Below are 16,886 nucleotides of genomic sequence, written 5' to 3' on the forward strand. Positions count from 1 at the left end.
TTAACGTAGATTTAGGGGGAAATATGTATAAAGTATAGGGAAATTCGGTTACGCCAGGTTTCACTTCAGGTGGCGGATGCCATTGAACTGTTCAGAAGGGTTGCTGGTCTCTCTCTCTCACTTGAAAGAGGGAGAGAGAGGGACCGGCTATTTTATCTCTCTCTTGAGAGATAGAGAACATTTCTTTATATACATATTTCTCTCTCTCTCTCTCTCTCTCTCTCTCTCTCTCTCTCTATCTATCTATCTATCTATCTATCTATCTATCATCTATCTATCTATCTATCTATCTATCTATCTATCTATCTATCTATCTATCTATCTATCTATCGAAGGAACACAACATGAGATCAATGGGGCCGCTAGTGTGGCAACAGCGCACACAGGCGAAAATTGAAAATTGTTGTGCTCTTTAACAATCATGATGTTGTACGCATGAGTGTTCCTAGGTGGTTTAGATTTAACGTAGTTCTAGAGTTTACAGAATGAATCTAAGGGGTACGATTTCGTCAAATTGAGGTTAAACTGTATAGCCCAGACCACGGCCTTTTTGGTTTCGGATCCCAGAGCGGTTACGTCAAGGAATAGTATAACCGGTGTACTCATATGCCTAGGCCAAGCCGACAAAGCGAAAGTTCAAAAAAAAAGAAACCTTCTCTGCCTTGAAACCGAGCTACAAACAAAATAAAGAGTGGTGTGCACATTTAAGTTTCGTTACAGAAATAGCACGGAGCAGAAGCCATCCGACCAGGATTATGTAAATGAATATTTATACAGCCAAACATCCAACGTGAGTGAAACTTCTGACTGACTGCCGTAAAGAGCAAACAGAGCGCGCGCGCTTATTTCAATTTTGTCACGGACCGGTCCTCTTCACTCTCGCGTTTCGGGCTCGCGAGCGCGTGCGTGCGCGAAGCAAGCGGCACACCAACGTGACGCTTTTTCACGGCCGCTGCGCCCGAGGTCCGGGTGTCGTGGTGACCGACCTGCCGGCCGGCCACCCGCCATTGTCGCGGGGCGAGTAGCCTGTCTTTCATAAAAGCCGCCCTCTCGGAGATGTCGCGCCCAGAAGCGACTCGAACACACAGCGAGCTGCATGGCTTCGAGGACGACGGTACGCACTCTCTAGGGTAAGTGCACGTGCACGCGCACGCGCGCTGACCACATTTACACTTAATCACGCTGTCGCGAAAACTCCCCGTATGTGCTCCATGTTTTGAAACTGTACGCCCACTGGGACGACATCGCGGATGTGCAAATTGTCTCGCTTATAATCAGCTAACAAGTCAGCTAACAAGAGCCAAGCTTGCTTTCAGCAGTTGTATATACATATGCACGTATTTTTTGCTCTTTACATCATTCACTATGTGTATCATTTGTATACCTGCATATCATTATCAGCCTCATTTCGCATCATGTCGCCACCCCATGCGCATCTTCAACTCTTCGCATAGGGTACTGTGCCAGGCTGTTGTATTCTTTCACTCTATAACTATATCATCCTGCATATATCGTGCTATACACTAGGACCTCTGTTCGCTCTTCTTAGCTATCTTCGTGTGCAGGCCAGTCAAAAGCAGTTACACAGGCAAGAAGCGTTCCCTCGGCCACGCGGAGTTAATGATTTACAAAACAGTTCCTACATCAGCGACCGGTAAAAGCAGGCGCCGCATAGGCCGCACGTGACAGCGAAGATGTTATACGACGAATGGCCGAACACCAAGCAAGCTTTATGAAATCGTACCCCACACCTTGTAGGCCAGCTCAACGACTGGAATAATTGAGGAACACCGCGCGCCGTTGAGCGTCGTTAGCGCCAATGACTATACAGGCGTTGCGTAACGCTGTAATACGCGTCCCTTTCGAAAGAGCGCAATGCCACGCGTTTGGCCGCCTGCCGCGGCAGCTGTTTGAAGGGGGGAGGGCTCGCAGTCGGTGGGCGTCAGTTAGTCGCGCCAAGTCGAGACAGACGCCAAGGACACGTGCTTAGAAGGATTCCTTCGCAAGCGGGAACCGGAATTCGTACAGTGTACGTGTGCAAATAATGCATGCGCGCCCTTTGTATATGGTTGTCGCCTGTGATTCGCCAGACGGTCGCAGCGTGAAAAACATCGAGCAGTACGAGGCAAAGTCACATTGTTTGATGGATTTTTCTTTTTTTTTTTCTTGGGGGGGGTGGGGGGGTACACACGTTAAGTTGCCAACACTTCGTAAGATCAAAGGAATGGCACAGACGTAGCTGTGCAGTCTAACGCTAAGCCTTTGGTTGTATAGCTGCTTTGGTATATCAGACTGTTGACTGGTTAACATCCCTGCGTTCCCCTCTCTCTCTCTCGCTCTACGTATGATAAGAACGCTTAGTTTCTGCCATGCCGCGGCACAAGGGTGAACAAAAGCAGCTAGCCACGCATAAGTAACCAATTGTCTGCTACAAGGCGCAATGCACTTCGTGCCTGTACATTCATAGACGACAGTGAAAAAAGAACATACCACCTCCCTTAAACATGGCGTCGCTGCAAATATGAAATCAACAGGTCGTGAAATAAAACAGGAAAATCACACGTGACAATGCAGATTCTCGTTTGTAGTTCTCGCGCAGGAATAGGTCTGCGAATGATCCCGTTTGAACCTTTCTGTTAAGCAGTGAAGACGCCTCCAGTTCTACAGAGAGCGATGTGGGAAAGGTTGGCTATGATAAAAAGAAACAAGATACCGAAGTCAACGTTGATCGTTGCATAATATACTATGCATTGCCTCAAAACACTTAATGAGGTTCTTTTTTTAACCCTAAAAGCTCCATTTCATTTTCTTCTTGCTTTTAAGCCAACAGCACCGTATCTCTCCTTTTTCTTTAATTTCATCTACTGTGATATAGTATACCAATATTGTTCAAACATTCCGAGTTCTTTTTCTCTGATTCCATAAAAAATAAGGTTAAACACTCGCAGTTTCAACATTATAGAACTTCATTGTGGCATCGGGGTACTTAATTACACGTGTCACAGTAGAGCACGACGGCAGCCTTCCATAAAATAAGCTCCTGTAATAAACTCATATCGCAGGCACTGTTATACGACACAATGAATTGTAAAGCGAAAACGAAACCGTAATAATCTAGAGTGGTTTTGTGCATAACGTGCTCGTAAAACCTTCGCAGTCTCCTGGAGCACGTTTTCGGTTGGACGGACGCTCCAGAAGGCATAGGTTTCGAAAACCACTCCCTCAGACATTTTCAATGACGCTGACGCTCACCGAATGCTGTCATTTTTATAAGTACCGACACTGTCTTGTGAAGGGATGTGGAACGCAAAGTACACCAGCTATGTCGACGACTCGGCGAATGGAGCGTTTAAGAGGCGCGCAGGGCATTTTTACAGCGAAACTGCCCACAATTCCGCAGACCTGAAGATTTTTCAAGCATCACCGAACTGCGCGGCCAATTGCTCACCCTTAATCCTGACTGAAAACCGTTACTTTTCGTTCCTCGGGGAGCATTGTGTGAGTAAGGGCGCCGTGTTCGCAGCTTAAACACGCAACAGCGCGAACTGATCTCCATCTCCTGCATCGGATCCCCTGCGTGACGCTGCTTCGAAGAGGCCTAATTTCTTTTAGGTAACGAACGTTTACAAGTTAACTTATATTGATTAACAGAAGCATGCTGAAAAATAAAGCGTAAAGCGAGACTTTTGAGCATTTCAAGTTAATAGTTCTCTTTTAAAAAAATAACGTTATTGCGGTGGAAGGGCAGGTATACGTTGTGATTGCGTCCAAGCAATCTAGCTCGCGGTTAGGTAACATAATTATAATTGCGCGTTTTCTTCATCGCTTTGGTACACTAAGTCTCGTCCGCATATTTTTATCAGCAATAAACACGGTTCGTGATTGCAACAGGCGGAAGTCGCTAGCTTGGCTAATCCACGCTTTCTTCCATATGCACATACCGCCTCCGCGCGCTATGATAACGATGATGATGACGATAACATAATAATGAGATGATAAAACCTTCAAGAACAGGCGATATAACAAAAGAAGAACAGAATGACAAAAAACTCTGCACGTGTTATTAGTCTGGTGCACAAAATCCATTGCACAAAGAAAAAAAGAACGGAATGACAAAAAAACTCAGCACGTGTTATTAGTCTGGTGCACAAAATCCATTTGTTCTAGTTTTTTTATTCTCGCATTCACTTGTAATTTACCCAGAATGAGTATATATCAATACCTCTTCACTATTACGTAAGGTTTTCTTAGGTAATAATATTTCCAGTTTTCTTTTTGTCAAAATTTACATATCTGCACTGTTTTAGTATGTTTTGAATTATAATACACTGACTTTTGTTATCAATATCAATATCAAAAGACGACAAAGAGAGAGAGAGATAGAAAGGAAGAAATAATGTTTAGGGCGTTCCAATTAGAAGCGTTCACACAGGCCGGTGGATCACAAAAAAAAATTGCAGGAGCGCTTGCACGGCCTTTTGATGCGATGTTAAGTCTCTTCGACGCTGTAGAACTTTTTCTTCCGACAGAGGCCGATCGTTCAACTGGTTGGGCATGAGGGAAAGGGCGTGTCTCCATACTGCGGGCACTGGCGTAGAACATGACGTATTGTTTCCTAGTCACCGCAGTAGCCTCGAGCTGCGGTTTCGACCATCTATATGCGGAACGCATTGGAATCGGTTAACGCGACGCCCAATCATAGCCTACAGAAGAGGGTCACATGCCTTCGGGGCAGTCTTGATGGAAATCGAAGACTTAAGGTAGGATCTGGGGAATAGAATCGGGCATGTATGAAGTGTGCTTCATTACATTCAAACGTGTTGCATTGGCGTGCAAGCATGCGGTGCATCCTCGCAGCATCTGTTCTATAAAGTGGGGTATATAAGTGGCGGTCTTCTGCATGGACTAAACGGGCATAAAAACATTTAAAAAACTGCCGACAAGAGTCGGGCGACGAGAAAGCGTTGTTCGGAAACATAGCACCCTACCCTGTAAGAGAAGCGACAAAGTTGAAGAATGGATCGCAGTTCCTTCGTGTTGTCAGCACCCACACAAGGCAGCTGCAACGGAACAGAGAGTTTCGCAAAACTCGCGTCAAAATGGCGAAACCAAGGGCGATTGGGTTTCGTGCCTCTCCCGCGCCCACATAATAGGTAACACGAACTCCTCGCAACGCGCACCGGCGTCAAATCAAGACGAAAAGTAGCACGGCAAACGTGCAGAGTTATAAAACAAAAGGTAAGAGAGATACCGATTTTGCTCAATTGTAACGCGCCCTCTTGTAACGCGCACAAATTTTGAAAATCTGCCCTTACAGCTGCAGCAACGTCTGGAGTGAATTGGTTCAAGCCCGGTTCAACTGGAAAAGTTGGACGGCAGCAATATTTTTTTTTTGCGGCCATCATGAAATTGCGGTGGCCGCAGTACAGATAATCAATGTCTTCGATATCAATTTTCATTACTCTGAAGATGCTGGAGTTTGGATTTGGCTATGAGACATAGGTGGCGTCCAATGATGACAAACTTCTGGCGCTCGCAGCAGCTTTCAGCTTTCGGCACCCGCAGCACGGCGAAGCACAGCCTTCGAGATGAGAAACCGCGATCACAGACTGACGACTTAGACACCACATATTCCAGTTTTTGTTTCGTACTCAATTCTAAAGTGCATGTCATACATTAGCGAAGCTTTTGGGGGAGAAAAAGGTACGCGCCACAATTGAATAAATACGGTAGTTACAACACCCGAGTAGAAAGGCTTGCGCGTCTCGGCTCGCCGGCGTCTCCTAATTGCGCTCTTGCAAAGTAGTGCGGTGAAGTCGGTGCTGCCGCGCGCGTCTAATTTGTGGCTTTGCGTTCTCTCGCCGGGACGGCAAGTCAAGATGTCCTTGCCATCTTTTTAACGTCCTTTTTTGTTTTCACTGTAGTTGACGTTGTTGCTTTCAGTGATGGAATAACTTGTTTTACTTTACCCTTCATTGCAGCTGCAACACTCGGGTCAACGTGCGCAGAGACCTTGCAGCGCCGGCGTCTCCAATGACCGCGAGCTGCAGATGCTATAGAGGGCACATTGCGCTGAGCTGAAATTGCGCGCCACTGGAACAAAATACGGACGCCTTGGAAGAATTGTAAAGGTACAGCACGCTTTCGCATCTTCGCAGCTATTCGTCTCTCGCCTTCTCTCCGTCCTTGTCTTCATAAAATTCAAACTTATTCAAGCAATATACATAAAAACTACAGATATATTCGTGCGTACAAGCGGAGGTCTCAATACAATTCGCCGCTAGCTCAGTTCGCCGCTGCCTGAGCAACACATAAGACGAGAAACCAACGACTCACGGCGTTCCATCTGTGCCACAAAGAGCATAAACGAAGTACGACATACATCCGATTATACATATCAAAACCACTGCCACATAATTCCAAACTCAAATTAAACCGAACATAAATATTTAACAGACACATCAATACGCAGATGTCACACCAAAGCACACTATTTCACTATGTATTTCTATGTGCCTAATTTAATTTATTAAGTCTATGTTAATTTGTTTTTATTCTATTCTAGTTTCTTTATTTTCGTGCCGACTTAACTTTAATGTAATTGTATGTAACTTTAAGCTTCTGCGTCATAACCAAACTTTCATCCTCATAGGTCAGTAATCGCAGAATGCAGAGATTACATACACTGCTTTCTTTTTTTCTGAAATTGCCATCGTCATCATCATCTCATAAAAGATTTAGCCCCGGCGACCGGCACCCCAGATGTTTTGCCTAATGACACAGCACCACAGCGAACGCGCAACAGCAGCCTCAAAACACATCAACCGCCCAGAACGTGGCGGTCGCATCGTATACCAACATCGAGAGGCTAGGCTAGGCTGGGCTGGGCTGCGCTTTGCATCTGCGCTCAACCTTGATCCTTCCTCGATTCGACAGTGACGCATATTCTCTGTACGCTTTCGACAGCGGCCATTGTTCATCGTAACCCGATATTACATTGAGGTCACGCGAAACCCCTGGCAGAGCGCATGTGGGTCGCATTACGGCGTCGCTACATTCGCCTCTTACAAAACCGGGTCCCCCTGCGCATTCCTTCTTTTTGTCGCGCTCGGTGGTCGAGAGGTCGACTCTCCGACGTCAGAACCGTGCGCGTTATCCCGCAGGAAGCCTGAAAAGGGTTCGGTATAGGCTTATAACGAAGGCTGAAAGGGTCCGGTATAGGCTTATAACGGAGCCTATGGTAAGAAAAGTAAAAAAGATATCTTTACCGTTCACATTATCTAAAATAAAGTACTGCGAATGAAGAACTTTAGTGGCATAGCTAGTGGCTAGATTTGTGAGACATGTTACCAACGCAAAATCTAATGGGACCCGAAGAGTCCTACAACGTGTCGCACGACGTCTGTCGTTGTCATAGCCTCTGAAGTTGAGACTTCGGGCCGTTAAACGCCGCAAGCACTGAATACATGTCCACTGGGGCTGCGAATGACATTTACTTGACAATGGAATACATCAAGTAGAAGCTATATCAAACACGACAGAATAGATATGTCCTTGAAGTATGTTGCATCAGAAAAAAAGATATAACTGCGTTAGCACAGCTTGTAGGAATGTCGCAAACAATGAACTGGAATCTGTTAGTGCACGAGTTATACACGCATAAACAGTTATAAGTTCACGTTGGTATGGCTTCTGGCTGACTTAAGCCCAGTGCCGAGTAAACTTCAGTTGTAGTTGAGCGTTTGTAGTTCTGTACTACTATATGTGCACCATTCGATCCTGAGAGTGACAACCTTCTTCACAGATTTCTAAAGCATTATCCAGCATTATCAATGCTGAGCTCACTCACTTTGGCATACGTTTACGTGAATCCGACGCGAGGAGATCATATCAGAGTTCAGGATACGACCCACCAATCTGACAGCAATTGCACATTGACAGCATACACGTTGTAAATCAGGTTTCAGCTTGCAGTGAACGCCTTCGTCGTCTTGATGACGACAGCTCAAAGAAGGCAAGAAAGTTCGAGCGTCGCGAACCCGATGTCGAAGCGTTGGTGGGAATAGAGTTTCATATCTGGCTATTACTTTTGCCATAGAGATACTGCGATTACCCGCCATGGTGTGTCCCAGTGGCTGCAACGTTGTGGTGCTCAGCGAGAGGGCGCGGGTTCGATGCCCGAAAGCAGGCGCCGCAATACGATGTGGTTGAAATGCACAAACGCTCGGTACATGTACTTAGATTTAGCTGCACTCTTAACAATCCTAGTGGGTCAAAAATAATGCGGAGCTCTCCACTACGATGCCTCTCATATATGCAGTTGTGGCTTTGCGATGGTAAATGCATGAAATAAATCCAAACCATAACGTGATGACGCTACATGTGGCAAACCACGGGAAATGTGAACGTCAGCCGCTGTTCACTGCAAAAACTATCAGGTCTGTGTAATAGGAGTCATTAGTCGGTGACGTGGCGCGGTCACGTAACACATTTGGCGCTCCTTGGAATCAACAAGAGGAGTTCTTTTGAGCAGAGGCACCAGCAGTCATAGAAGGGTTGCATGGTCAACAGTGGAAGAAGCGCATGCGGTTATTTTTAGGAAATGTATTCCTATTCCACATCCACTATAATGAGTCACAATAAACGAAGGAAAATGCAGGTTGAGAAGAGGGTCAGGAAAGAAGACACAATCTCTGGGTTGCTTTTCGCTGCGTGTTTGCAATGAGTACTCAAAATTCCAGATTTATAAGGGTTAGGTGTAAGGATAAACGGCAAATTCCTCATCTACAATTTATATGTGACATTGTTGTGTTAAGCAACGCTGGCAAATTTTCACAACAATTGTTTTAAGATTTGAACCAGCAAGGTATAAGAATTCGTTTGAAGTTTAATATGCAAGAGACTAAAGTAATGTCCAATGACTTAGCAACGGAACAAGAATTCTGGTTTGGTAGTGGCCCGTTTGACTCTGTGCAGGACTACGCTTATCAAGCCGAGTATACACAGGGAGCCAGGATTATAAGACGATTCTCACAACAATAGAATGGGTTGGGGTGCAGATTAACGATAAGAGGCGGAACAAAGGGGCTGGAGTTTTTGCTAGACACAACCACCTGAAACCGACAAACAAGTAAATCAAGGTTCGACTCCTAATTCGACCAAATATCCTTCCTTAAAGGTGTTGATCGCAACACCCATTTTTTCGCGTGTTGGCATGTCAACGTAATGGTTCCATCTTAACAAAACACTGCGCGAAAGAGACGTGGACGAGCAAAGAAACGACCAACACGGGCGCTGATTTCGAGAACTGCGCTGATTTTCAGCGCTCGTATTGGTCGTTTCTTTGCTCGTAGACGTCTTTTTCGCGCAGTTTTTTGTTAAGATGGAACCACACCGACTCTTCCTGCTCTCAGTTTTGATGAACAACTGAATGGTGTTAGAAATGGGACAAGCCTTAAGTACCCTTAAAGTTCAAGAAATTTTAGCGCGTCTGTGCATGGCGTCGCATTTAAAGATACGATTTTTCGTTCCACCTGCAGTTCCTGTTTTGGTATGATAACAGGCTTATGGTAACGGCAGAAGTTGCCCTCGATAGACAAAGCGTGTAAAAAAAAAATAGGCAAAAAAGTTAAAAGTGACACAATCTGCATAGAGCGACAAGACGAGTAACATGAGCTTTTAGTAGGTAGCTGTCTGCGTCACTCTGATTATACCGATGACTGCGATTGTGCAGTTGGTTATGTACGGCTAGAATTTAGGCTTCCATAAACTTTTCGTACTCAAAGGAATCTACGCGACCGCTATTACTTAGTGAACATTCTTCATTAAGCGTCACGACAACGTCCTGAAGCTTGGTAGTGTCGTTGTGCTCGTAATCTCTAAATCTTTATTACAGTAAACACCATAATGCTTCTATGAGCCCCTTAATGCTAGCCTGACAGCTTATAAAGACCACTCTCGTTTGCTCTAGAGGCTCTCGAGAGCGGTATTATGTTGTGACACACAAAGGCAACGAGGATATAAGCCGTGGAATCCAAGCTTAGTTCTCATGAACGCGAAGAGATTGCGAACATTCGTTTATCGTGTGCCACACAAAGCTGTTTTCAAGAGAGAAAAGAATTCGTAATTATGGATTAGGATAATTATAAGACACGCCCACAACGCGGTTAGAGTATACACTTTGTACATGTTTTTACTGTTTGTGCAGTGATAATGGAGAGACTGCAGGAAAGTGATACAATCCAGGCGTGGAAGATCATTTCGGGCTGAAGCACACTTTGTTACTAAATTTATCTATGCCGCTGTGCTCTAATGCCGGACATGCATATTAAGTTGTACAAGGATTACACGAGAAAAAAAATCTGCTTTAATTTTACAGAGCGCGTATTGTGATATGGTATATTTTCCTACTGTTTTCAAGCATCTCAACAACAAAAACTGCACGAAGCTCTGTATGCTGTACAGTTGAATTTCGAGGTAGGTTTGAAGATCTCAAAGCAACACTAGGGCTGTGAACCACGCCGTAATTTTGACCACCTGAGTTCATTTGCCTTGCACCTAAAGACGAGCCTTCTTACACGAGCTCCAAAGATTCTTTTGTGAGGAGCTTTTTACCAGCAATAAAAAGAATAATTACTTAATTTATTGCAGTAAGAAAGTTTTACCAACACGCACTCCGTTGAATAAAACGTCCAACCCAACTTTATAGAAAGTGGGGGAAAAAATTACGGTTGAACTTCGACGGTAATGCGAACAGTAATCTAGCAATGTAGCGACAGGCCGTATTCCTGAAGCCACATTCGTTTAACATGTGTAGTGGTAATTCTGAGACATTTGTTGTTTCGGATATATGCCACATGCATGCTCAAATGCCGTCCCACTTTGCTAAGGCACTCGCTTGCCGAGGTCGCCCACGAGCAGAAGGCATGACGACGACTGTATACGTCTCCGACGCAGAGACCACGGGATGACGAAGGATCATTATCGACGGAATGACAAAGACCTTTAACAATGACGGCCTGGTGACAACAAGATGATGTGGATTCTTAAATTATGACCATGATATAATGACGACGACATTACGACAATGGGACGATGGTGATGAAGCGATGACGATGGTTAAACGATCCCATGACGACGACGACATCCCTAGGACAGTATGAAAACGAATGCATGACGACGACTGTGCGACTATGATGCATTCACGACGATAGCAAGACGATGCCATGAGGACAATGAGATGAACACGAGTGAGTGATGACAATGGCGTGACACTGACTTTATCACGAAACCTGTACGACAACGTCGGCGTGAAGTCGCTGATGATCACATCAACCGCAAGCGAAGAACTCAGGTACCCTTGAGACTGTCGAGTGGTAGCACGAAACTAAGCACTGTACGTTTCCAAAGACCACCTCTTGGTTATTACTTTTTTTTACCAGCCACTGCACTAGACACGTGGCTTTACAAATGCCACAACGTAATGGACTTGTATATACGCGCTTCCTCCTAGACCTGATCGTTACTCATTATTCGTCACGACGTTGGCGTGACGACGACGGTATGACGAGAGTAGAATGACAAAGTTGTAATGATGACGATGGCACCACTGTAACAGCATTACGAGGAAAGTGTGGCAATGGAGGCGTGATAGCGACTGTGTGACGATGATAGCATGACAAGGGTGGCGTAATCACGCTTTAATGTCGACAATACGTTTACAAGACAATGACGAAGAAAGATTGGCGTTGATGCAACGACGAAGGTGGTATGACGACGACGGCATGGCCATATGACGTTACGGAAGTGATGACAAGACAAAACAACAGATAGCCAATAACGGCATGACGAAGACTGTGTGAGGAAGATGGCGTAATGACGAAGGCATGACGAGAGTCGTGCGACAAAGCTGGAATGACGACGATGCAGCGATCACGACGTCATCATGGTGGCAACACGACAGCGCTCTTTGGCCAAACCTGGCCCTTGAGCCATAAAACACCACACATCATCATCATCACCACCCCAAACGCGTAATAAGTAAATCAAGCTATCCTACAACTGAGACTACTGGGTCGTTTTAGAAGGTGTGACGACGATAACATAACAAAATAAGATCACGAAGCTAGAATGAGCACGATTGAACGACCACGCCGACATCACTATGGCGGAGTGAAAAGGAATGCATGATGACTTTATGACAACGATGGCGTGACGAGTGTCGGATGACAAATCTGGAATGACGGCGATGCATGCGACAGTCACAACCACGAGCCCATACCTAGTGGCCGAAGCTACTGGGTAACTTGGTCCACTGCACAATAGATAGATAGATAGATAGATAGATAGATAGATAGATAGATAGATAGATAGATAGATAGATAGATAGATAGATAGATAGATAGATAGATAGATAGATAGATAGATAGATAGATAGATAGATAGATAGATAGATAGATAGATAGATAGATAGATAGATAGATAGATAGATAGATAGATAGATAGATAGATAGATAGATAGATAGATAGATAGATAGATAGATAGATAGATAGATAGATAGATAGATAGATAGATAGATAGATAGATAGATAGATAGATAGATAGATAGATAGATAGATAGATAGATAGATAGATAGATAGATAGATAGATAGATAGATAGATAGATAGATAGATAGATAGATAGATAGATAGATAGATAGATAGATAGATAGATAGATAGATAGATAGATAGATAGATAGATAGATAGATAGATAGATAGATAGATAGATAGATAGATAGATAGATAGATAGATAGATAGATAGATAGATAGATAGATAGATAGATAGATAGATAGATAGATAGATAGATAGATAGATAGATAGATAGATAGATAGATAGATAGATAGATAGATAGATAGATAGATAGATAGATAGATAGATAGATAGATAGGGAACGGCTGAAGCAGGCAAATATTGCTATCCGCGTTAAAAACCAATGATGGCGCCCGCTTCATTTAGGACGTTCGTTAACTCGCCGCAATCTTTTCTCACTATGATGTCATTACTTCGTGAAACAAACTGAGCCACACTTAATTTTTCTTTCTTTCTTTTTTTCAGTTGCAGGGCACAAGAGGTTGAACAGCGATGTGGCGGCTGGAGCTCTGCAGGCGCTCCTCAGCTCCTCTCCTTCCACTGATCGCGGCAACTCTCGTCCTGGCGACGACGGTTTCCTGTGCTGCGGGCGGTGTTCGACCGTCCTCGTCGTCGTCGCCGACGAGTGCATCGGGCACCAAGAAGACCGAAATCTGGCAGATCGACTTGCTGCCCGATAACGGAGGCGGCCGGGGCGCCGGCCACGGGGGCGGAAATGGTGGCGGCTTCGGGCCCGTCGCACCCCTGCAACCACCGCCGGTCATCCACCACCACCACCACCAAGCGAACGACAGGGGCGCAGTCGGTGGAGGCGTTCATCACGTGGGAAACATGGGCCTGCACACGTTCGCAACGGCGGGCGGTGGCGAGTCTTACGAGCAGCCGATACCGCTTCACGCCATCGTGCACAACCCGATGCAGGTCAGTCGACAGTTCGGTGCTTGTATTCGGGACTACAGGAGCGTGCGGACCATTCAATGAAGAGCGCTTAAAGCTGAATCGTCCTTACATTCTGTAATTTATATTCACTAGAGGTAATGAAAGAGTGAGAGCGAGGGGCAATTCAACACAAGAACAAGGAGGGCTAGTTGCGGCGAAGCAAATTTCGGGCCGCGTGAGACGCCTATAGTTTACCATTATGTAGATATAAAGGAGTGAGCCTCCATGCAAAATGTGAAGATTGAAACGCAAACAAAAGCAAAATGGCAGGCGCGCAAAAATAGCCGTTTTTAATACCGAAACTGAAAGAAATAACCCCGACGTTACCTCTCCCAAAAGTTACGCATAACCTAGAGCGCACGGCATCTCCATGAACTCCGAGATTAGGTGGCGCCCGAGCTGCCCGCAGAACGGGGAAACATCTCGGAGGCGCCGTGCGGAGAATTACGTCATAGTCACTCCCACCAGGTGCACGCGTCGTCTGCTTTACATGCAGCTTAAAGGCTGCTAAAAAGAAAACTACGAAATTAGTAGCTGTGAAGCTTCACCAAGATTGTCATGCCGATACATACCACTCATATACAGGGTGTCCCACGTAACTTGAGCCAATATTTTTTTTTTAATGAAAGGCGCGTTGGAAGCGAATTGAACGAATCGCATACTATTCTCACTGGTCTATGGTAACTCAGGCAACATTTTTCCCAATCACTCAATAATTAATTAAGTTTAATTACCCCACTATATAATTATTGGCTTAGGACCCCGTAGATTTGTAGATCACCTTCAGAAACCACCGATCGAGTTATTTCCTGTACGATACATCTCACGTGGTCATTTTTCCGGTTTGCAAAGAAAGCCCTCGAAATATGAAAAGAAAGCCACGTGACGGAGCGCTGGCGCAGTGGCAGCGTGCTGCTTTCAAGCGTGCGTTCGGTGAACAAGGTGGGTTGCATCGTGACTGGCGACGGGGAAGCGGCAGGGCGTTGTAGGCCGCTGGACCGGCGGCTCCTGTCGAATGAACGGCGTAATTTAATACATGCTGCTGGCCGAGCGCCGCCCAGGAGATGAAGAACGCTTTTCCGCTTCCTCGTAGCCATGGTCACGATGCAGCCGACCTCGCTCACCAAACACACGCTGGAGGGCAGGACGATACCACTGCGCAAGCGCTCCGTCACGTGGCTTTTTTTTTCGCAGGCTTTCTTTGAAACTCGTAAAAAACGACTACGTGAGAAATATCGTACAGGAAACAACTCGATCGGTGGTTTCTGAATGTCCTCGACAACATGGAAAGACACAACGCTGGATTGTCAATTCAGTTGATAGTTTGCACTTGCCCTGTCAGTGCGTCCTTGTGTGGTTGTGCTGTTTCCCGCCCACAAGCATGCTAGCAGACAAGTCGGCCTAAGCGATAGTTTGCTCTGGTGGCCTAATCTACACTGGTGAAGAGGGACTGCATGGAACAAAAACGAGTGATGAGTAACGATTAGGAATATAAGGAAGCGCGTATATACAAGACCACCACGTTGTGGTATTTCTAAAGCCGTGTGTATAGTGCAGTGGCTGCAGTAAAAAAAATGAAAACGCGAGGTGGTGTTTAGAAACACGCAGTGCTTAATTTGGTCCTACCACTCGGCAGTCTCAAAGGAATCCGAGTCCTCCGCTTGTGGTTGATGTGATCGTCATCGTCATCATTAAAAAAGCCTCTCACAGAGATGCCAAGTTACTCCTGCCCTGCATAAATCGAACCCACCCTGCCCTTGATCCCATCACCCTACCTCACCATTTGCCTCTTTCCATTACGTTTCTCTTTCCTTGGCGTGGAACTGTCTCTGGCGCTGCCCATACTGGGACTGCTGTTTATTGCCATTAGATCACCAGGCTATCTGTTCTACGACGTCACTTGCCTAACTCCTCTTTTTCGGTCATTTTAAGCTCCGTTTAAGTTTAAGCTCGATCTGCTCAAGTTTGATCTGAAATACATACTAGCGTTTCTCCATTTCTTAAAAAGTACTGATATTACAATTTTATTGAATTTTAATGAAGGTTTCAACCCCCTAAATCCCGAGAAATATATTGGAAAGCGTTGGCATGTCCTAAATAATTTACTATTTTAAACATAAGTTTGGGTTTCCAGTCACTTGCGGTTCCAGCGCCCAGTATGTGGATTTGTCCTGATGTCGTTCGCTCGTTTCGTGCCTGCTATCTCCCTAGCTGCCACACGCCAGCGTAGCCAAAATCAACGCGTGCGACACTGGCGCTTACTTTTTCATAAGCAACATCCTCATACCTAGCCTTATTGCTTACACAACATCATCAAATTTGCTCTGTCTCATCCCAGCACGCTAACACCACTGACGCCTAGCTGGGCGGCATTTCGCTGCCAATTCTAGCAGTAAATTAAAATATCTCATAAATGTTTATCAATATGTATACTTGCCAAATGTCACCTTTTTACGTGCGATAAGGCTGCGGTGTAGTTTCTACAAGTTAGGATATAGGTGCCCGTATAGCACTACGCCAATTATATATCGAAGGAAACGTTTCGCGATCTCGGCCTTAACAGCTCATCAGCCCAGAAATCCATGCGAGCCCTTCTACAGTATAACCTGAAGGCAAGAGACTTGAGTGCCCGATTGTAGACACAGTGTACCTTTTCCAGTGCGCGCAATAGATCTAAACTCCTACCTCCTCGCTTTCCGTCACACACACTCTCTGTATTATTCCCCATCTCCCTACCACGAGAAAGATAGCGAACTGGCCAAAACCTAGCTAACAATTCCGACTTCCCTCCCTCTTTCTCTCTTTTCATATACACGGCTTCTTCCATCGTGTGAAGTTATAGAGCGGAGCAAGTACTGCCACAGATAGTTCTTTTGTGGGCGCAGGTCGACCCGACGTCCAGGTGGCCGTCAAGCTCGGACTGCGCCATGACCAACAGGGACATGTCGGCGGCGGCGCCTCTCGTCGCGCTGTTCGTGGGACTGGCGCTGGCGCTGCCCATGCTGGGCCTGCTGTTCATCGCCAAAATGCACCTCTTGTCGGCGCTGACGGGGTCCTCGGGCACCCACACGGTCACCACCAGCGTGGGCGGACGCAAGGAGGACGCGCTGGAGCGTCGGCTGGCCGACGCCTGGCCCGCCTTTCGAGACGCCGTCAGCAAATATGTGCTCGACGGCCGGTCCGTCGGGACAACCAAGAACATGACAGCGCATTCCATGTAGAACTCGTTGTTACTGATGTGTGTTTTCCATGAAGTGATGTAATGTAGGAAAACGCCCAGCTGAGAGAGAGAGAGAGAAAGGGAAATGAATGA

At 45.7% G+C, this 16,886-nt stretch overlaps 1 protein-coding gene across 1 annotated transcript; it reads left to right on the plus strand.

The window, feature by feature from the left end:
* Window positions 1-992: 992 nt before the first annotated feature.
* Window positions 993-16,850, plus strand: LOC135919171 (uncharacterized). Its single transcript, XM_065452884.2, has 4 exons — window positions 993-1,130; window positions 5,982-6,131; window positions 13,100-13,555; window positions 16,459-16,850. Exons 3-4 carry the CDS (start codon window positions 13,127-13,129, stop codon window positions 16,792-16,794), a joined length of 765 nt encoding a protein of 254 aa, XP_065308956.2. The 5' UTR covers window positions 993-1,130; window positions 5,982-6,131; window positions 13,100-13,126; the 3' UTR covers window positions 16,795-16,850.
* The last annotated feature ends 36 nt before the right edge of the window (window positions 16,851-16,886 follow it).

This window comes from Dermacentor albipictus, chromosome 3 (genome assembly GCF_038994185.2).
Source record: "Dermacentor albipictus isolate Rhodes 1998 colony chromosome 3, USDA_Dalb.pri_finalv2, whole genome shotgun sequence".
Taxonomy (NCBI): Eukaryota; Metazoa; Arthropoda; class Arachnida; order Ixodida; family Ixodidae; genus Dermacentor; species Dermacentor albipictus.